The 21,731-nt window shown below is 42.2% G+C and overlaps 2 protein-coding genes across 2 annotated transcripts in view; one reads left to right on the top strand and one right to left on the bottom strand.

Moving 5' to 3' along the window:
• Positions 1-1,785: 1,785 nt before the first annotated feature.
• LOC121693107 lies at positions 1,786-4,573 on the bottom strand. The gene has a single exon (XM_042072298.1). The coding sequence runs from the start codon at positions 4,164-4,166 to the stop codon at positions 3,444-3,446; it is 723 nt and encodes a 240-aa protein (XP_041928232.1). The 5' UTR covers positions 4,167-4,573; the 3' UTR covers positions 1,786-3,443.
• A 4,317-nt stretch (positions 4,574-8,890) lies between these two features.
• Positions 8,891-21,731, top strand: part of plcb2 (phospholipase C, beta 2) — a 28,243-nt gene continuing 15,402 nt past the window's right edge. The window contains exons 1-16 of the mRNA XM_042072341.1: positions 8,891-8,974; positions 9,490-9,567; positions 10,539-10,607; positions 12,207-12,347; positions 14,076-14,155; positions 14,704-14,757; positions 15,847-15,922; positions 16,075-16,175; positions 16,488-16,492; positions 17,347-17,502; positions 17,906-18,052; positions 18,747-18,904; positions 19,865-19,947; positions 20,209-20,293; positions 21,070-21,376; positions 21,572-21,639. Coding sequence (XP_041928275.1) covers positions 8,891-8,974; positions 9,490-9,567; positions 10,539-10,607; positions 12,207-12,347; positions 14,076-14,155; positions 14,704-14,757; positions 15,847-15,922; positions 16,075-16,175; positions 16,488-16,492; positions 17,347-17,502; positions 17,906-18,052; positions 18,747-18,904; positions 19,865-19,947; positions 20,209-20,293; positions 21,070-21,376; positions 21,572-21,639 — 1,692 coding nt within the window. The remainder of the gene's footprint in view (positions 8,975-9,489; positions 9,568-10,538; positions 10,608-12,206; positions 12,348-14,075; positions 14,156-14,703; positions 14,758-15,846; positions 15,923-16,074; positions 16,176-16,487; positions 16,493-17,346; positions 17,503-17,905; positions 18,053-18,746; positions 18,905-19,864; positions 19,948-20,208; positions 20,294-21,069; positions 21,377-21,571; positions 21,640-21,731) is intronic.

Here is a 21,731-nt window from a genome sequence, read left to right as displayed (position 1 = left end):
GAATCAACATACAAGTTTATAGAACAACATGCAGCTACTCAATAAAAATGGCTTTAAAATAGCCTGGTTAACACTAGACCACTTCTCAAATCTCAAACGAGACTGAGAGTGGGCCTGGAAAGGCTTCATTGACTTATGACTTCAAAGAGTGTAACCGGCAGTGAAATTAAACCATTGGTGCATGAAATTCCTCTGTGTTTTCATAGGCTAGCTTTAAAAGGCTTCCTCACAATTGTGTAATTATATGCAAACAGAAAATAGACGATGTTTCCCAGATTCTATTTCCATTCTGTACATCTTATATTGTTTAAACAGCCATCATGACAGATAAAGAAGATAAATGTAGCCTATATTCCATAATACGTGTCATTCTGTGTTGAGATATTTTGAATCTTTAAATACAATCCCAAATCAGAAAAAGTTGTGTCAAATGCAAATAAAAACAGAATGTGATAATCTGCAAATCTCATAAACCCACGCTTCAACCAGCCTACTAGGCCTACAGGGAAGATTAGTTAAGATAATCAAGAATTATCGCATAGCCATCTATGAGAACATACAGACGCCTTTCACACCCTCTCCATTTCCGCAACGGATCCACCGCTCTGCTGGTAATTAAAATGACGTGTTTCTTTTTGGCATACCTACCGGGTGTTAATTGAACAGTCCTATCCTGAGCTAAGCTACCCCGTCTTGCTATTGCGACAGGGCGGCAGGCTACATTAATAATTAACAGGCTGTAGCCTAATATTAATAGAGCAGCGAGCTTGTAGGCCTGGTGGTATAATCTAGAATAATGCATGGGGTATTTGTTCTTCGTATTTGCTTATTAGGCTTACGTCAATAAATTAGGGTTATGTAGGCAATGAGAGAGAGAGAGAGAGAGAGAGAGAGAGACGAGGGTGTCAATATGCGGCAGGCAGCTTCCTGCTATAGGCATACATTTACCTAATATGTATGAACGAACCGTTGGCCTATCTGGTATTGAACAGAAGCTGTGAAGTCCCTGGTTTAAGTAGGCCTAAGCAATATGCATGTCAAACAATCCAGAATAGTAAAAATGGGGAATACATTTCACATTATCAACATCCATTTTCTTTTTCTCATGTTTAGGTCCAGAATATGGTATACACCTGCTATTTAAAAGTCTAAAACAGATTAAATTAAAACTAGAACAGGCTATTGACAATACTCTCCTTAAATTATTTCATAATAATTGAGTTGAATATAGTCATGTAGTACCTTAAGCTTCAAATGATTGTAAAGGCAAAATTGATTGGCTAATTTTGCTCCCCCTGAGGCAGTGTGCAAGTCAATGTCCGAGCAGTTAGGCGATACCGGTCAGTGAAAACTGGAGGGATAAGCACAGGGGAGATTGACCAACCAGACCCAGAAAAATCTACCATCAACCACTCCACTCAACCCTCATCATTTTAACCAACGTGACCTAGTTGAAGTCAATGGCTCTGGTTCTTTAAAGCTAACCGCATAGATTTTGTCCACCACCATCAATCCCTCATTCATCAATAAATTAAAGCCGCGCCACACACCTCCGTCACCATAGCTACATCACTTAGGAGCATTTCTGGACAAGTCGTGTCAGGTCTGGCGGTTACGCAAATATTTGCATCATCCAACCCCTCCCCTGCCGACTGTTTATTTCCGTGCAAAACAAGAGGCCCCAGACGGGAAGACTAGTGCACACGAGGTTTACATTCCACTACGATGTGGCCCAGTATTTGCCACTAGCAGTAGGCCTACAGTCTACTAACACAAACACTCGGATAAGCGCAGAATCGAAGTTTATTGTATGGAGCTGGAAATAGAGCAAGCAGGCATTGTGTAATGTGTAGGAACCTCAATGCGTCTCTCCCTTTGCTTAACTCCAAGCGTTCAATCAATAAGATGGAGGGAAGAGAAGAAGCGCAGAGGTTTGAGAGTTCACCAGGAGTGACTCAGAAGCCCGCGAGCAGCCCGGCTCCGTGCTCAACGAGCTGGCGGAACATAAACAATCCTGCCCGTCCTGGTGGGTTCTGCCGGTGTGCTCTCTCTCTCTCTCTCTCTCTCTCTCTCTCTGTCACACACACACACACACACAGGGACGTAGTAGGAACTAACCCTATATAAAAACGCACGATTCCTAAACGCACAGTGCTTTGGCAGCAATTAAAGTAATATCAAGGCACGTTGTCTGACCAAGATGCATTGTCTGACAACGTCCCTCATAAAAATGCATATTGTTTAGTTGTCTGACTGTTACTAAATGGATCTTAGGCTGGTTTATATCATCAACCCCTAAGCTACAGTAGGCTAGCCTACTATGCCGTGTTTCTGCATTAAGATATGCCCTAAATTATTGTCTTCATTTTAAGAATTAGTCTTGCCAGTCTTGGTAGCCTAATCCACATCCACATATATCCTATATTAACACAGTCCATATAGACTTACCGCCTATAGATGTTCAGAATATTGTTAAGAAGGTTATAACAAGAATGTTTATTCCATTAGGCTAGTAGGCCGAATAGTCTTAGGATAGCATATATGGCAGGATTTGAACAAAGATTGATGATATTGAAGCATTCCGAAGTGCCTTGAGTGCGTCAGGTTTAGAAACTGAAATACTCCATCTTAACAACAGCACACTTTTACAAGGACTTTTATTTGCCTTGTGATAATATACTGCAGTACAGTAAGTTTCGTACATGGTCATAATAAAAAGTATCTAACAGACCTAAAAGTTGGATCGGGCCAAAGGCATGTACAGGGTTTGCTCTAGACTAAGAGCTATGTACATGACCAAATACACAATACATTTACATGATTATATGCACATACCTGAGCTTTACTCAATTAGGGTTCCTGGACCTCAGGAATCCTGATTAATTAGTATACGAAGATATGTAAAACCAAATGCAATGTGAAAAGCGTTTGTTACACCGCTGAAAATATTTTTTCCTTACATATAATATTAGTTTATGTCATAGCCTATATTTGCATGTCTCTTGTTTTAAAATGCAACCGTCCTTTCAGTAACAATTGCCTGTGGTGACCACGAGATCATCATAGAGAAGTCCATATGCATCGGGTTGCTAAATGTCCATAGCCTACAGCATTATCGGCCTTGCTATCATGTCATTACAAGGACGTGCAATAAGGCAAAATAATCGTAGGCCAGTGAGAATGAAACGACAAAACCGAAAACAAATAATCGTGGCATCAAATGTCAGCTGTGTATTCCTGTTGTAATACATATATATTGATGTATGACGTGTGGGCCTTATAGTGTGTTATCAAGAAGTTTGTACGTGCATTAAGTGTGCGCATCCTCTAAAGATAGCATCCTCCGCGTTCCACAGTTCCATGGAGATTGTTACATGTCCGACCCGCGGCGTCTGTACTTCTTCCAACACTACTTCAACCGAGGAGCGACTTTTAGGGCCTGGTCAGTTTTTATCTGTGCGCTGTCCTTTCTTGTAGGTAGCGGAGGATGCGGGGGCAGACGGGGCAGCAAGTGAGGATAGTCGGGTACCATCCTCCGCTGCCTGTGCAGACTGGCGCTCTTTCCCAACAGCTGTGGTCGTGCGATGCACATCTTTTGATTGGTTTTGATCGTTGGCAACTGGCACCGACGTGTCATAGATATGCTCTCCATCGTCCGAACGGGTAGCAGATGCTTGCCCTAATGCTCCTTGATTTCCTGTGGCTTGCGAGGGCGTGTAGCCGCGAGGCGCCGTGTAGAGTCCTCTCGGTTGAGGATGCGCATCCATGCCCTCTGATACAATTAGGCTTCTAACTTCTGACTGAAAAGCCTGTACTGAAGTCGCATTTAGTCCATTTGACCCCGTGTCGTTGAGCGCTATATCCAGGTGTGTGGAGTTAATGTCTGGAGCGTTTGTGGTGCTGGTGACATTTGTAGAGATGTTAGCAGTGGTGGTGGTTTCGGGCAGCTTACTGCCAGTAGAGGAAGCGGTCGTCGGCTTCCATATCAGGCTGTAGTAAATGGCCAGAATTATAGCTGCTAAAGACACAGATAGCACATAGGCAAAGACGGTGGCCAGCCTTACCCATTTTTTGTTGGTTTTCGCTGCCATTTTCGCCTTTTTGTCCCCCGTGTACGTAGCGGGTTTACCTCTTTCCATGTTGGGCATGAAGTCCCGCTCCCTCATATTGCCCCTGTGTTTGCCTCGATGCTCCAGCACCCCGTCCGTCTTGAAGGTTTTTGGTTATCCACAATCCAAGAATAGGTGACAAGACGAAGGATGAGGAGAGGGGAAGTGATGTGCCGCGGTTCTATTTTGCTGCTAAATTGATCCCTCTCTAATCCATCTCGCCTTGGAAAGCACAGCGGTCTGTCTTAGAAATCCATTACGGCATTGCACCTCATCATGGATGTTGACCGTTCTTGCTTGCCTCTGGTGGTTTCCAGGCATCCAGTCACAGACCCGGTGCGTTTCCAGTATTTGTTTCCAGTGTTCGTTTCCAGTGAATAAACAACACAGTTGATCCACCAGAAGTAAAAATTGTATGTGATTTATTTGAATGATCAAGCGAAACCACAAGGTACACACTACTGCCCGTCTTATTCAACAAATGAAGTGGCTTGCTCAGCTAAAAATACAGTAGAGGGGGCGGGAGAAGGTTCTTAAAGGGGCGGCAATGGCTAAGCAGGGTGCATTAACTGATGAAACGGGTAGCTGACGAACACCGGTATTTATGCACTTAAGTGGGTTGGAGTGCTGCTGCTGCTGCATCTTTAGGAAATTGTGGGCAATTTTGGCAGTGCTTTAAAGTCAATCATTCAGTTTGGGTTTTATTATTTTGTTACTAATTTACAGTCCTGTGGTAGCCTATTATTTAAACATCTGCAAACATTGACCTATTCTGAAGTACGTTACCTCTGTGATGATGACTGTATAATAAGTGTGGAGCACATTAACTTTGTCCTCTGTTGGTTCTGTGGTTTTATTTAGCTTACACTAACGCTGAGCTCATGGATTGCCTTTTATACATCCCATATGTCTTTAGAACTGAAACGACAGTAGCTGACTGGCTGTCAGTAGGCTATGTGCCCTCTTACCAGACTCTCGATGAGGCCTACGACACGTCTGGCCCAATCAGGACCTTGGACAGCGTCGCATCGCCCACCTGTTCATTGCAAGGGGAAAAGGTGAACCACTCCCGCTGAAAAGGTGAAAACGTCTTTTTAAAAACACACGCTGACTTCTCTCTAAATGGCAGCTAATTCTGATTCTGATTCAGAGATGATTCTTCTAAACGTCTAGGTGTTATGAATAAATTACGGGATTGTTTGTTAAACAAATACTTTAAAGAAGTAGTTTAACTTATATTTCCTTGGACCTGCCAGTGGACAAATGCAATACCCTAACCTCTTGTCTCTTGAGAAATAATACTTCACGCTTTCTTAATTTTACACATATGATGTGAAAATGTAGGCTACAGGCCTTGCCAGTATGCACATTTTGAACTGATTAACTCAGTTACTCTTCATACTGCCTGTATAAATGATAAATGGAAGTCACATTTTTTTTTCAAATTTAACCTGAATTTTTGGGACTTTGAGAATTACTTTTGGGGAGTCTGGCTAAATAATTTACACACAAGCTGTTTTATAAATGTTTGACATCTTATGAATTAAAGTGCTTCCTCTACAGTATGCCTTACAATATCTTACCAAAGTAATTAGTAAATCCACTGAAAGGTGTTCAGAATATAATTGTGCTTTGATAATGTATTATTTCTTTGGGAAGATGACATGGTGTGTCTTACGTAATATTCATAATGCATATTGACAATTGGTCAGCCTGATTGTCGCCACATCCAGACACGACTTTTTATGTCAGACATTATGAAAGTCAAGAACAAGCTAAAAATCTATATTTTAGAATCAATACATGACCTGATTTTGAATGTAAACATTTCCACCACCTTAAAACCACCATATGTTACATCCTTTAGATGTTTAATATGGTATGTTGAGTTTCACTTAGATAATATCAAAATACATATTGTAGAACTTGTATTGTATTCAACTTGTAGAAGTTGAATAATACATTCCAAAAACTGTGCAGCACTCTATAAATTGTCAAGTAATGTTGATAAAAAATCTCTTCCCTGTAGAGCTCAACATATAGTAATGCATTAACATAGTTAGTACACAGGTCCATGATGATGATCTAGGTCCATATTACCCTGCTGAACATGCACTGACCTGCCTGCCAAGTATATGGAGACAACAGCGCTGTTAACCCGAAGCTCAGTTCATGTATGTGGCTGAGAGAGATCTTAGGGAGCCGAGGAGTGGATGAGGCCTGCTTGAAAACTCCAGTGAAATGCTCATGAAGTCTGCCCGGTTGGAAAGCCCAGTGAAATGCTCATGAAGGCTGCCCTGTTGGAAACCCAGTGAAATGCTCATGAAGGCTGCCCTGTTGGGGGTATTGTTTGTTCCTGCTTTGGTTCTTGCTCTGGGCAATTAGGATATTAGCTTTACTTAGAACCCACATACAGTACACAGGGCACTTGCAGTCTTGCTAGTGAAGCCTGCTAGCATGAAGGCTGCTTCATTGTTGATTTCATGTTTGCTTTGGTTCATTGTTGTTGTAGATGTGTAGTTGTAGTATCCCACCTTCTGGCAGGTGCAGGACAAAAAAACTTACTCCAGTGAAAAAATATCTAATATATTTGGTGACCATTTGCCTGAAGAAGACCCAGCAGGGTCGAAACATTGCGTTTGTACATTAAATATGGGAGCTTAAATAGTGTTGCGGACATTATTTATTTTTTCACTAGTTGTAGTATCCCACCTCATGTTTGTATAAGACGTGGTGGTTGCTTGGCCACAGTGGGAACTGCTTCATCTATAGCACAGGGGTTCTAACATCTCTTCTGTGTATACCAATCTGAAATCCTGCACTTTGTTCATTCTTTTAACGCTGTATTCTGTTCTAATTATCTTCTTTTAGTATATTCTTCATTCTTCTCTGTGTAATGCACATTGAATTGTCTTTTGTACTCTATGAATAAACATGCATTGCCTTGAATCAATAAATCCCATTGAAGTACATTGGCAAAGGCTTTGATGTGACAGCTACCAAACACTCATTGGACCAATCATGATGGGACACAGACCTAAACCCCTTCTTAGATGGGCTTCTGAGAGGTAGCAGAGACTTTCTAATGAGGAGACACAGCACTCAAAGAATCTAACATAGAATGCAAACATGGCAGTCATCTACACATATTCCATCTCTTCCACCGCCAAAAATTGACATGTGAATACATCATGACAATCATGTGGTATGTTGTAAATATGTTGTGCCAATCAGGTGTTGTGATCTAGCAGCTGGAGCGAGGTTGGTGTCGTGAAGCCTTGCGCACGCGCATTTCTTCATGTAAGGGATACCCGATAAGTGCCCAAAATTCACTGCAATATGGCCGCCAAGTGGAGGGACTTGCCTAAAAGGACTTTGGAAATAGGCATATTAAATTAAACATATTAAACATATTAAATACATAATATGTTTAGAACACTGGTTGCTTGAAGTCTTTGTGATATAAATCTGGAGGAGACAAGGAAAAGCAAAAAGTCTCTTAGTTAGAGCAGCTACAGCCTACTTGTTAACTTAGTTAGGGCAGCCGTGGCCTACTGGTTAGCACTTTGGACCTGTAACTGGAGGGTTGCCGGTTTGAACCCCGACCAGTAGGCACGGCTGAAGTGCCCTTGAGCAAGGCACCTAACCCCTCACTGCTCCCCGAGCGCCGCTGTTGATGCAGGCAGCTCACTGTGCCGGGATTAGTGTGTGCTTCACCTCACTGTGTGCTGTGTGTGTTTCACTAATTCACAGATTGGGATAAATGCAGAGACCAAATTTCCCTCACGGGATCAAAAGATTATATATACTTATACTATACAGTATGAGTCATGTCATCTCCATGATACACAGAGGGATTCTTGATTGTCAGACTTGATTAAGAGATTATTATTCCAGAAAACAATGAGTCATCTCATGATCATGCAGGCAAGTATTGTGTTAGGCTCAGTTTGTCAGGTTTCAGTGATTTTAGCTCACAATTGCAGCTTAATGACTTATTATACAAGCAGGAAATAGCATTTCCTATAGAATAAAAAGATGAAAAATGGTAATGAATAGCCTACACAAGCACCTCTTACACAGTGAAGCACTTCCTATCTAGGCGTTTCCCAGTCCTTTTTCCTTCTCTCTCGTGGTTGTGGATACTGCATTTCTTGAAATGCTATGAACATAGAGGTATTTTGAAATGTTTACATTTGACATGTGAAAAAGTATAATAGATTAAGGAAATCATGTGGTATAATGGGCACACAGACCTACACACATACACAGACATTCAGATACACATGAGTATGTATTTGTGCCAGTCCTTCAATCTTTCTCTGTCTGTGTGATTTCCATATGGAATGGCTCACTAAGTGTACATTTGAATACAGTATAACCCTGACCACAATGGGCTGGGTAGCCTGACTCAGCTCAAATAAATGCTGCTGCTTGACATTCAGCTTCATGTAAAGGCATAACCACCAGTTACAAATCGATGCACCATCATTAATGCCTCATAAATAAAATATCTTCATTTACACATAACACATTTCTAAATATTTCTTATGATGTTGCACCGTAATGGGTTTAAGTGGATGTCTTTCTGTGCAGTTCTCACGTGTGAAACCCTATGCTTCTCTCATTTGCAATGCATATTGTTGTGTGGCCACTCGGCAAGTGATTATGGGACTTTGATGGTCCATCACTCCTAGTTTAAGGTATCAGTGATGACAGGAGCAGACTATGGTGAAGGAATGTAAGGGATTCAGTGACAGAGTACACGGATAACTGGCAGGATGATTAAAAAGAGATACTTTCTTCAGGAGCCTGAGGTGAAGGAGTACCTGGTCAAAGGGGAGAGGTTCATCAAGTGGAGTGATGTAAGTTGCTTTTTACAGTTGGAAGGAATCAGATTACTTTCTGTCATTATTTTCCTGAAACATACACTGTGTTCTATTTCTGGGTTCTCGAGTGAGGAGGTGCTGTTTGACAGTGAGGGGGAAAAATCGATTTCCCAGTTGTTGGTTGTGGAATTCAGCTTTATAAAAAGTTCAAAGCATATTTGCAAGTGGTGCTGGAAAGAAAGAGAATATAACAGCTGGCTGGTAGAGTATATTGTTGCTGGTGCTGATGGTGATTGCTTTTAAGATAGCAAACATGATCTCAAAATAAGTATTACAGCAAACTTCAGATTTAGGTCTCCATAAGCGGTCAGGAAAAATAAAGTAATGTATGTTGAGTCCATGGCTGTAAATCTTTGCTTTTTATTTTTTTATTTGTAATTCTTATGTACCTATACGCTCAATGACAAATGAGCTACACATCTGATAAAAATCTCTGATAATCATCCTTTGAATATGCTGCATGCATGTGTTTGTTAAATGTATTTGATCAGGACTCGACACGCACAGCACCTGTAACTCTGAAGATGGACTCAAAGGGTTTCTACCTCTACTGGACTAATCAGAGCAAGGTCAGAAATGTCCTCCAACCTTTCTTTCATTTTAAGATGTGTATGTGTGTGTGTGTGTGTGTGTGTGTGTGTGTGTTGTGTGTGTATTTTAATTCAGACAGATATCAACTGTATCAACTGCTTTCATACTGTATCCTATGGTCTAGAAAATGTTCAGATAATTGTCGATGGTAACATAAATCCAGTGTTCACCAGAAGTGGTAAATGCTTCCTCCTCCTGAAGACAGTGCAGTCCAGAACGTTAAGCTCTAAAGACACCTCAGCTTTGTTCATACCAAGCCCCCCCACCCCTCCAACCTACCCACCAAGTCTCCCTTGTTCTCACCCACCTTCCCTCTATGAAGTATATCGATCAGAGCTCAAGAGCTGAGGTGGCTTAAGGGGCTTCTTCTGTCTGATACCTCCTCTCATCCCTCTCTCAGCCACACACATGAACTGAGCTGTGCATGACAGCTCTGTTGTCTCCATACACTAGGCAGGCAGGTTAGTTAGTGTATGTTCAGGAGAGGAGATGCACCCAGATTGTGTTTTAACTATGTTGAGTCGTTAACATATGCTGGGTTCTACAGGTTCTACAGCTTACAAAACAAGTTATAGAGTAAAGCATAGGTTTATTAGGTTTAGCCAGATTTATTTGTAATTTATAATTAAGAACCTGTTGTGACAGTTTTATTTGCTGGACGAGAACATCTTTAACCAATAAAAGTTTTTGCTAGCAAAAACATTGCTCTGATTCAAACATTATTTAGCTTTATACCACGATGTCTATTGTGATATTATCTACAATAGTAACTAAACAAAGAATACTGTATATTTCTATTAAACATTTCCAGGATATAAAGTACCAGGGCTTTAAAATGCTTGAAATATTTATTTCTAAGTCAGGTATCATATTGATTTTAAAATATAGATTTTTAGCTTCTTCTTGACTTGCCATTTGATTATGTCTGACATCACCCTTTTCCTTGCAGGAAACTGAGTTTCTGGATGTGGCAACTATCAGGGACACAAGATCAGGGAAATATGCCAAACTACCAAAAGTAAGATACAAATTTCAGCATTCCTGTGGGTCTAAAGCCAAACTCTTCTTTGTTTTAAATCAAAATCTCTTTAGTCCTCAGTGGAGGAAGGTGTTATGGGATGTTTGTTTATGCATTTGCCTTGCAAACCATTTACAATAAACACAGTAGCCCTGAGTTACACACACACACACGCACACGTACACATGTATGCATGACAAACACACACACATACACACAGAGTGAGAGAGAGAGAGTGAGAGAGAGAGAGAGATGATTGTTTGCAGAGGCCCTCTGTGTGATCTCTTGGGCGCATCAGTCGTTTAGGGGCCTAATCAAATGAGACAGGCTGAATTTATCCCACCGCTTGCTCCCACTCTAATCTGCCTCCTCTGAGACTTTCCCTGTGGCCGACCCCTGAGCGCTGGATCCCGTCAGCTCACAAATGGCACAAAGGACACAAAGTCAACTTACTATATAAACATGTACCCCCCCCCCCCCCCCCCCCCCACACACACACACACACACACCTCCCCTGATGGTAGTGCTTTCCCATCTTTGTGGATGTTTATCTTTGTCAGGGTGGGATGACTGGCCAGCTTATACCACTCAGTGTGCCAGGTCACATTTCACATAGAGTTTTGCATGGGTTGTGAGGTGCATTTGCTTGTTTGTTGAGGTGGTAGGGCTGAAAGGCTCTGTATGGAAAGCAGGTGTGGTGTTGTGAATGGTGTCCTGCCTTTAACCCATTCGCGCTGGATGCTGCATGACGCAACATTGACCCTCCCGCTGGATGCTGCGTAGCGCAACATTGACCCTCCCGCTGGATGCTGCGTAGCGCAGCATGCTTTTTATTTCATGTTTCTAGGTGCTACAGAGGCTTAGATATTACATTTTGGTAGACGTTGACAATTGTTAGTATGTTTTCAGAAAACCCTCAGGAAATAAGGTTATTTAGTCTAGAATGCCATAGGATTCTATAGGCGTTTTTAGCAGGCATTTTAGGAGTAAATGGGTTAATTATAACATTTGCTGTCACTGAAAATGTGGCAGCTGAGCTGGCGGAAGAACCATGAGAATGTGTGATTAGAATATATCAGTGGGATTTGTGATAGTCTTTTTTACTGAAAAAAAAAGCTTTCCACAACTTCAGCTTGTCATCTCACAGGATAGATCTTCAACTGAGAAGGTCCAAGTGTACATTTCAGAGAAAATGAGATTGAAAATCTAGAATAGTTATCATTCTTTTTATTTCATATTATTGTAGAAATTGTATAATAATATTTTGCTCAACTTTTTAGGCTATAGTGGTTTATATTACAAGATGTTTGAGTCTACTGAAATAAATCAACAAGATGTTTGAGTCAACTTAAATAAATACCTTATTTTTATTTAGTTATACACAGTTTTTTCAAATAACTATTATTTGGTGATATTTTTCACTCCAGTCGATTTAAGTCGATTCATGATTTGATAGACCTGGTTCATTCTCGGTTGATGTGGATCCAGCAGGTCTGGCCCAGAACAGAACCAGATCTGACTGATTCCTTCTCAGAATCTGCTGCCATCTTTGATAGGAATGTTCATTGAGACTTTTCCCCTTTCTCCTCCTGTTCACAGCACCCTAAGGTTCGGAATGTCCTGAACATGGACTTTCCTGACAGCAATCACCTGGCCAAAACCATGACTGTTGTCTCAGGCCCTGACATGGTCAACTTGACATATCACAACTTTTTTGCCAACAAAGAGAAAGTAGTGCAAGTAAGTTGACATTTATTTACAGCCATGACTTGGTCAATTGAAGCAGAAGCCTGCTAAGGTCTCTCACAACATTAATGTTGTTATTATTAATATCCTCTAGCATCTGACGATAAAAATTACAGGTTTGATCTCATCGGAGAGACGAGGGCAGCTGGTTTGTTGATCTGGTATTGATTATAGTATATGACACAGATCTAGTCATTGTGGGAGGCCCACATCACAAGCACAGGGAATGAAGCATCTTGTCCCAGCATCTTGCCCCATGTACTGTATACTGTAGCTGAAAACAAGTGCATGTGCAGGAGCATTCTTATGGGACAATATATCTTTCCACTGCAACACTTGGGTTAGCACAGAAACACTTTAGATGACAACAACTTTCCTCACAGCTCACAGTATGTGGAATAAAAAGATGTGTGATGCCTGCAGAAGTGTCCTATAAGCCAATTACTGAGTAAAAGTTTAATGTAAATGCAGTTTTGTTTAACCACACATACACACTGTGGCCTATCACACAATGCAGTCATCGTCACTAGAGCAGCCTTTGGGCCCTATCATCGTAGTCAAAATGCTTTCACTATTGACTGACAATGGGTTACCATCGAAAACATAGCCTGGAAAAAGCAACACTTACCCCAATAATGTTCGAATGACTGAATAAAAAACGTTTATCCTGCAGAGTTGCTGCTTACAGTACATCTCGTGACAGTGCGTCTTCAGCTGTGCTTCATATTTGCCTCCTGCCTAATCACTTTTATCCGTCATCACCAATTTGCAAATGATGGTGAACAACTACTCATTGTGAGAATGTTTTGCATGGATGTGCGCTGGTGCGCGTTCATGGATGAGGGAAGCATGGTGCGTTGTGCACCCGCCCATATCGCTGTTGATAATGCGCTCTTAAAATAACATATAAACAACTCGCCATAGACTTCTGACCAGGTGTCTCTTGGTCAGTGGCGTAATGCATTTTAGGTGGTGTACGATAGCGATTTTTAGACAACATGCCAGACCACTCCTTGCCACACCCCGTGGCGCGTTGCTCAAAAAAAAAGACAAGTGCAAGATAAGAATAAACTTTGCTCTGGGATAATATTCCACTTTCTGCTATGCGCCAGGTAGCGAAAATAGGGCCCTCTGTTTTTACATTGTAGCCAAATTCCATTTATGACTTTATGAGTTGTATAACTCTAATCCCTTATTCTAATAGACTACCCTGCAGATTGCAGCCCTGTGGTAGTGAGGGTGATGTCAGAGCCCACATGTCATTTCCTCTCAAGGTGAAAGTAATCTCAAAGGCCCTCTAGTGGGCAGAGAGTCAGACACACTGATATGCTGATGTCCTCACCTACAGCAGCGTGTAGCAGAGTGGTGGTGCAGGCCGTTGAAATCTGTTTTTTTGGGGGTTCTCAGGGAGCTGCAACAAGGATCTTTACCTTTTACCACATGGTTTACAAATGATGTGTCTGTTGAACCAGAGGAACCATGAACAAGAAGGGCTGTGACCAAGCTTTTGTTTTGACATTGAGATGTTGGTGAAAAAGCTACTCGTCGCACTTGTTCTCTCTGCGTATTGACATGTTGTTTATTCACTGTCTGCTGCACATGTAAATGGTTGCATCTTTCCTCACTAATGCACTAGGTTTTCCCTCTCAGTATTAGTGCTGTTTATGTGCTGGTGAATGACTCAGTACTTGTGGCCAATGTTCTGCTCTTCATCTGCTTTAGAACTGGGAGGCTGACATCTTGGCCATGGCCTATAACCCACACAGAGCTAACGCCTGCAGACAGGTCTTCCTGGATAAAATGTGAGCGAAAAAGCAGCATGACAGCAGTTTTTGTTCAATGCTTTGTAAATGACCTTGACTTTACTTAGATTCACTTAAGTTTCAATGTCTTAGTTCTATTCACCAATGTTGACTCAATTTATCTTAAATAGCATAATGACAGAAGTCCAGAACAACCAAGATCAAAGCTCATATCCCTATAGTCATTGGGATAAATGATGGGCATGATTAAAATGGGTTAAAAGAATGGGCAAAGGGCAAAGACACTCAATGAGTGAGGAGTTTTGTGCATGTGGGAATATTGTGTGCTGTGTGGGAATATTGAGCTGATACACCAACGTTTCAGTTTAGGATCTTGCTTTTGGTATTAGGTCAGATAAATAGATTTTGCCTCGTTATTGTATAAGCTTCAGTTAGATTTTGTCTTTACACTTGCCCAATATTTTAAATTAGGCCCCTTAGTGTTCCATTGTGAAAGACGCGCAATTTAAACATTTCAGGCTCTTGAGAGGGGACTTCATGAATTGGATTAAGGGTTGCTCTCTTTACATTAAATCTGCCTTTCACAGATATGTCCGACTTACTCTGCAGACCAACAAAGATGGCAAGATTCCTGTCAAAAAGTGAGTTTGTAGCATTGCAATGTCTTTCACACATGAACACGTAAAGCAATACAGTATGGGAAGGAATGACCCTTATTGCCCAATGCAACAACATTACACAGTGCAATGCCACTCCACTCCCCTTATTGCCCAATGCAACAACATTACACAGTGCAATGCCACTCCACTCCCCTTATTGCCAATGCAACAACATTACACAGTGCAATGCCACTCCACTCCCCTTATTGCCCAATGCAACAACATTACACAGTGCAATGCCACTCCACTCCCCTTATTGCCCAATGCAACAACATTACACAGTGCAATGCCACTCCACTCCCCTTATTGCCAGTGCAACAACATTACACAGTGCAATGCCACTCCACTCCCCTTATTGCCAGTGCAACAACATTACACAGTGCAATGCCACTCCACTCCCCTTATTGCCCAATGCAACAACATTACACAGTGCAATGCCACTCCACTCCCCTTATTGCCCAGTGCAACAACATTACACAGTGCAATGCCACTCCACTCCCCTTATTGCCAGTGCAACAACATTACACAGTGCAATGCCACTCCACTCCCCTTATTGCCCAATGCAACAACATTACACAGTGCAATGCCACTCCACTCCCCTTATTGCCCAATGCAACAACATTACACAGTGCAATGCCACTCCACTCCCCTTATTGCCCAGTGCAACAACATTACACAGTGCAATGCCACTCCACTCCCCTTATTGCCCAATGCAACAACATTACACAGTGCAATGCCACTCCACTCCCCTTATTGCCCAATGCAACAACATTACACAGTGCAATGCCACTCCACTCCCCTTATTGCCCATGCAACAACATTACACAGTGCAATGCTACTCCACTCCCCTTATTGCCCATGCAACAACATTACACAGTGCAATGCCACTCCACTCCCCTTATTGTAAGTCGGTGTGGAATCAAAATGTGTTGGAACCCACTATTTTAACATAAAAAGAACTATATTGATACAGCCATTCAGCTCTTTAATCATGTATACGTTGTGTGTAAAGCTATTTAGAGGATATTATGCAATCACATGTTTAATTCCATTTTTAATTGGTTGAATAAGCTTCTATAAGATGTTCCGAGCTGATAAGAAGAGGGTTGACAGCGCATTATCTGCATCTGGCTTACCCAAAGGAAAAGTAAGTATGTCCATCTGTCCTCCAGTGAAGCCAATTTGAATTTTAAAAAATAGCTGGCTGTTAAGATGCATAAATGAATATACATCTGTGGCTTATGGGAATGTGGGTGTGTGTGTGTGTGTGTGTGCGTGTGCTTGTTTGCATTGTCTCAGTTTGACAGTGTCAAGCTGGAGGTCTTCACAGAGGAAAAGTACAAGGAGTTTCTCAGTAATTTATGTCCACGACCAGAGATTTATGAAATCTTCACGTCATAGTGAGTCTCCATTTTCCATTTGTACACCATAGTAACAGAGAGACACATAGATGCTTTTATTTGGATCCATAAGGAAAAGCAACATCCAAGTATTTTGGGAGGAGCCAGTGGGGAAGTAAATGGTTTACATTGGCCGCAAATTTACGCTTAGACCCACACATCTACGTACACACACACACACACACACACACACACACACACACACACACAATGTAAAAACACAAAGGCACCATCTGCATTCTACAACTCACTGGCTGAACAATTGGCATGTGGGTGGGAGAATCTATTATGGGCATCGGTCTCCTGGCAGAGCAGCAGTGGCAGCATACACAGGCCCTCACACACTGAATTCGGCCAGGCGCTGTTTGTCACACACTCCTTTCTGTAGACAGAAATGGTATTTTGTACTATGGCATGGAAGAAAGTGTTACATTTTGATGAAACTCACCCCCAAAAACAGTGCAAAAGACATTGTATTTCCTCAACAAAATGCACCATCTAAGCACAACATACCAAAACTAGATGTGCCGCATAGCAGTCCATAATATGACCATGGTTTGGTGATCTCATGTACTACAGTATCTGAAGAAATAAACTTCTCAAGTTCTCTCCATCCTTTACTCCTGCCACTCCTTGTAAACTGCAAGTCTCACATGATCTCCTCTTGGTTGCTCAAATATTGCAGGAATTCTTGCTTAGGTATACATGTACATTTTACAAAACATTATTTTTTTACAAAGGTCAAAAAGGTATTTGACTAAGGTTATTGATATATCCTTCACATATTCAGACAGTGTATTAAGAGTCTATAAACGCTGTATTTTGATCCATACTAGACAGTATACAAGTAGCCTTAGATCATGACCAACTGGTTGCTTATTAAGGATTGAGAATAAATGACCCATTGATTAAGAATAACAAAATTGTTCAATAGACTCAAAAAATGTGCAGTGATGCTTAATACATAACTTGTTGAGCACTAATGTCTAATATATAAGTTATGTTCCCTACAGTATACCAAAGTGTTGCCTAATTTTGCACTAAAGTATACTATTGTTTCTTTTCCCCCAACACACACACACACACACACACACACACACACACACACACACACACACACACACACACACACACACACACACATACACACATATCCACAGCTCCGCCAAAGCCAAGCCCATCATGTCAAAAGAGGTCCTGACCAAGTTCCTGAATGAGAAGCAGCGTGACTCTCGACTCAACGAGGAGCTGTACCCTCCCCTGAGGCCGGACCAGGTTAAAGCCCTCATGGAGAAGTACGAGCCCATGTCCACCAACATCAACAGGGGTGAGTGAGGGGCCCGGGGCCAGGCCAGTCCGGCCACTCAGCTTTCTTATCGCTCCAATGAGGAGTCAAAGTTACAGTCACAAAATGTAAATATGATCTACAAGTGTGTATGCAGAACCACCTGGGAACCATAGCACTGTTCTTGCCATCAGCAGAACATTTTCTGAAATGTCTGGCCTAGTTTGTTCAGCATTAATGTATTAAGATTTTTAAGTATATGTAAGTGTGAGACTATACTGTAGCTTTCCTCTGAGTCCCTTAAAAAAACTTCTGTAATCATGCACTGCATTTACCAGACCCACTAGTTTTTGTTGAGTACAGAAACGTGTGTGTGTGTGTGTGTGTGTGTGTGTGTGTGTGTGTGTGTGCGTGTGTGTGTGTGTGCGTGTGTGTGTGTGTGTAGGCCAGATAACTCCAGAGGGCCTTCTGAACTATCTGATTGGGCCTGAGACATCTGTGGTGGTCCAGGACAAACTGGCCCAGAGCCACGACATGAAGCAGCCGCTCAACCACTACTTCATCAAGTCCTCACACAACACCTACCTCACAGGTAAGCTCAATACAAACGCACACGCACACACATACACACACACACACACACACACACACACACAGGCACGCACGCACGCAAGCATGCACGCACGCACGCACGCACGCAAAAAGTGGTTAGAGAGAAACAAATTGTTTCTGCAGTTGAAACTCTATAGGCCTATTAATATACATGCCCAACTGCCAACCCCCAACACACACACACACACACACACACACACACACACACACACACACACACACAATATAGTTTCTTTGGGAAAAGCAAAGTAAATTGATAGTAGTCAGTAATTTCTGTCTTTGGTCAAATTAGTTTTACTGTAATAACCATGGTTCTATGTATGTATGTATGAAAGGGACCTTATGTATTTCAAATAATACTGTATATGGTTGTTAGTCCCTGTGAGTGTTTTATGACTATAGTAAAATGAATTGCAATTTCAAAATTTTTAGTTAAGATAATAATAATACATAACAATACATGTACATTTAATTTATATAGTGCCTTTCTCAAACCCAAGGTCGCTTTACAGAGAGATCCGTTAAGATTAAGTTTAAGTTTAGTTTAAGTTTATTTATAAGATTTGTTATATATATTATTAATTAGCTTATCACACACACACACACACATTCTTACCCTCTCCACTCTTTCCCCACCTCGCTCTCTCCATTTCTCTGCCCCCCCCCCCCCCCAGCGGGCCAGTTCTCTGGCGTGTCGTCCCCTGAGATGTACCGCCAGTGTCTGCTGGCTGGCTGCCGCTGCCTGGAGCTAGACTGTTGGAAGGGCAAGCCGCCCGATGAGGAGCCAATCATCACCCACGGCTTCACCATGACAACCGAGATCCTCTTCAAGGTTTGACCTCTGAGCGCTGTGTTAAAGGTCCAGTATATAGGAGCACCTTGTTAAAGATACGAGCCTTACTTCTGATGAGATGTTGTTGCTATTTGAGCTCAATAGACAACACAATGACACCCCTGCCTCCCATACTGCATGCACATTGGCTGGTATATCTAATCTCTAAAAGAACACTGTGAGCATCTGTTGTGTTCTTTTGATGTCAGTGGTTGCACCTGAAGTTACTTGTATAAGCCACGAATGTAATAATGATCAAGAATAGCTCCTTTATAATCAAGAACTGTTAATGTTGCAGAGGAGTTCCCTGAGGATACTAGATCAGGAGAGGACACTGAAGAGGAGGGCTATTTGTTTGGCCATTTATTTATAAATGTTAGCTGCTCGCTTAGATGTGTTATTTGAAAGCCAGGCTGATGGAGAGTGTCTGTGTGGTAGTCTGGCCAGCATTTGTTCCCATCCTCTCCCTCAGGAAATTCCTGGTAAACATTTGCGTCTGTCAGCTTCCTGGAAGTCATGCCCAGGTGGCACCTGAAGCGCCATTAAAAAGACCAATGTTGGCACACCCGAGGGACTCGTACCTCTCCATATATGACAGGGCTGGCTGGCACTACCACACGACATCAGCCTGGCATGGAAATAGCCATAAAACTCAATACGACTAGAGGTAAAATGAAATTCTGAAGGCACATCAGTGCCAGACATATTAATGGTTGCTGACACGGTCAGATTAGATATCAGCAGAAGGATAGAGCAATCACAGATGTCAATACATGATGATGTTTCCCCAAAAGTATTGTTGCTCCATCCATTTTAACTGAAGCAGTGTGCTCTAAACGATAGTCTATCCATCATTTAACGATGGTCATAGCGCAGTGATGCTTTTAGAAAGTGCAGGGCAGGCCAGGTTTGGCCAACAGTGTCCATCTGGGTAATAAATTGTGTTTGTGTCTTTGGCAGGATGTGATCGAGGCCATTGCAGAAAGCGCTTTCAAAACCTCCCAGTACCCCGTAATCCTGTCCTTTGAGAACCATGTCGACTCGTAAGGCCTGTTCTTTATTAAACCCAATCCGAAATGTCTCAGTTATCTTTATCAGAAAATACAGTATTAGGTGGATTGCCATCTAGTTTCATAACACAGTTACAGTTTAATATACTGGAGTTACTTTTCAGAACGTTTATGGGAGCTCTGTGCCCAGAGAGACCCTCTAGACCATCTATACTTGGATATCCACATGCCTGTTGTTGGCAAACACAGTGCATTCTTGTACGTTCTTGACTTGTTGACTTGTGAATTTTCCAGGGTGAAGCAACAGGAGAAAATGGCAAACTACTGCAGGACAATATTTGGAGATGCTCTGCTGACCGACCCACTGGATAAATACCCAGTGAGTCCAGCACTGTGCTCATGATGTATCCAGTTTGACCAATCTCATACAGCCATGGAGGACTGCACTAGTGATATTTCACTTTATATTTCAGTGCTTCTAATTTATCTGCCTCATACAGTACCAGATTAATCTTTGCCAAACAGCTGATTTCAAACATTTGCTCTTTATGCTATCAGCATATTTCCACCCTCTTTCCTGAAATCTATTTCCCCCACAGCCTCCAGAGCTAATCGCCCTGTGTAGTGGCTGTGTAGTGATGGCGAGGTGAACCTCACCTCAGTCGCCCCTCCCCCTTGTTTCTCGTTAACTTTGGTGTGACCTTCATGGTGCAGAGCTACACCTCCACTGATTCATTTTCACACAGAACCCCCTGCGGACAGCCTCCCTGTGTATGTGTGTGTGTGTGTGTGTGTGTGTGTGTGTGTGTGTGTGTGTGTGTGTGTGTGTGTGTGTGTGTGTGTGTGTGTGTGTGTGTGTAACACTACAATGTTGCCAAGTGGAGGGGAAATTGTGCTCTCTCAGTAATTCTGTGTGCAGTTGGTCCTTTGTATTTACTATCTAGTAACATTCTTACCTGCCGTGTTTATGTGTCCATGTGTGTCCCTGTGGTGTATGTATTTACATGTGTGCATGTGAGGTGTTGATGTTAATGTGTGTGTATATGTATGTTGTGGTTTTCTGCAGAAGTGTGTCTGTATGTGTGTTTAGTATTTCTGCATTCTTGCGTGTATACATGTGTTTTCCCTTGTGCATGTGTGTTTGCCTGTGTCCAGCTGAAGCCGGGTCTTCCCATCCCATCCCCCTCTGAGCTCATGGGAAAGATCCTCATCAAGAACAAGAAGGGGAACACTGCCACCACCACACCCAACGCAATGAAAACACCAGCCCCAGAGCAGGCCAGCAAATCGGCAGAAACTCCCCCTGTTTCTGCGCCCGAGCCGGCCACTGATCCTGCCCCAGAGACAGCTTCTACGCCCAGTGACTTGTCTGAATCTGCCCCTGTCTCACCCTCAGCTGATGGGGCAGTAGAGCTTGGCTCAGATCCAACTAACACCACCTACACCTCCCATGTTGGTCAAGGTGGGCATCAAGGGGCGGGGGTGGGGGGGTTTGGAAATAATGTTATAGGCAGGATACTTTTGGCTGTATTATTGGACACTTGCAGTTGTACATTTGCCACAGGCTACTTGTAGATACATCTTTGTTGTATGTGTGAATACCTACTTCATGTATATTTTATTGTGTGTATGTCTGGGGTTTCTTTGTGAACGTCAGAGGCGGATGAGGAGGAGCAGGAGCAGCAGGATGAGCAAGACGAGGAGAAGATGAAGAACTCAGATGAGGTTCGTTCATCTCGTTAACATTCCGGCTGAATTCATTCAAATGATCAGACTTTACACTTTGACCATCATTGAAATGAGGGCCATATATGTAT

Source organism: Alosa sapidissima, chromosome 19, assembly GCF_018492685.1.
Source record: "Alosa sapidissima isolate fAloSap1 chromosome 19, fAloSap1.pri, whole genome shotgun sequence".
Lineage (NCBI taxonomy): Eukaryota > Metazoa > Chordata > Actinopteri > Clupeiformes > Clupeidae > Alosa > Alosa sapidissima.
Note: the sequence above shows the minus strand (reverse complement) of the source record. Positions and strands in the feature narration are given on the sequence as shown.

Bases quoted from the DNA above. Each gene is read 5' to 3' on its own strand.
- LOC121693107 (XM_042072298.1), bottom strand. From the start codon at position 4,166: ATGAGGGAGCGGGACTTCATGCCCAACATGGAAAGAGGTAAACCCGCT.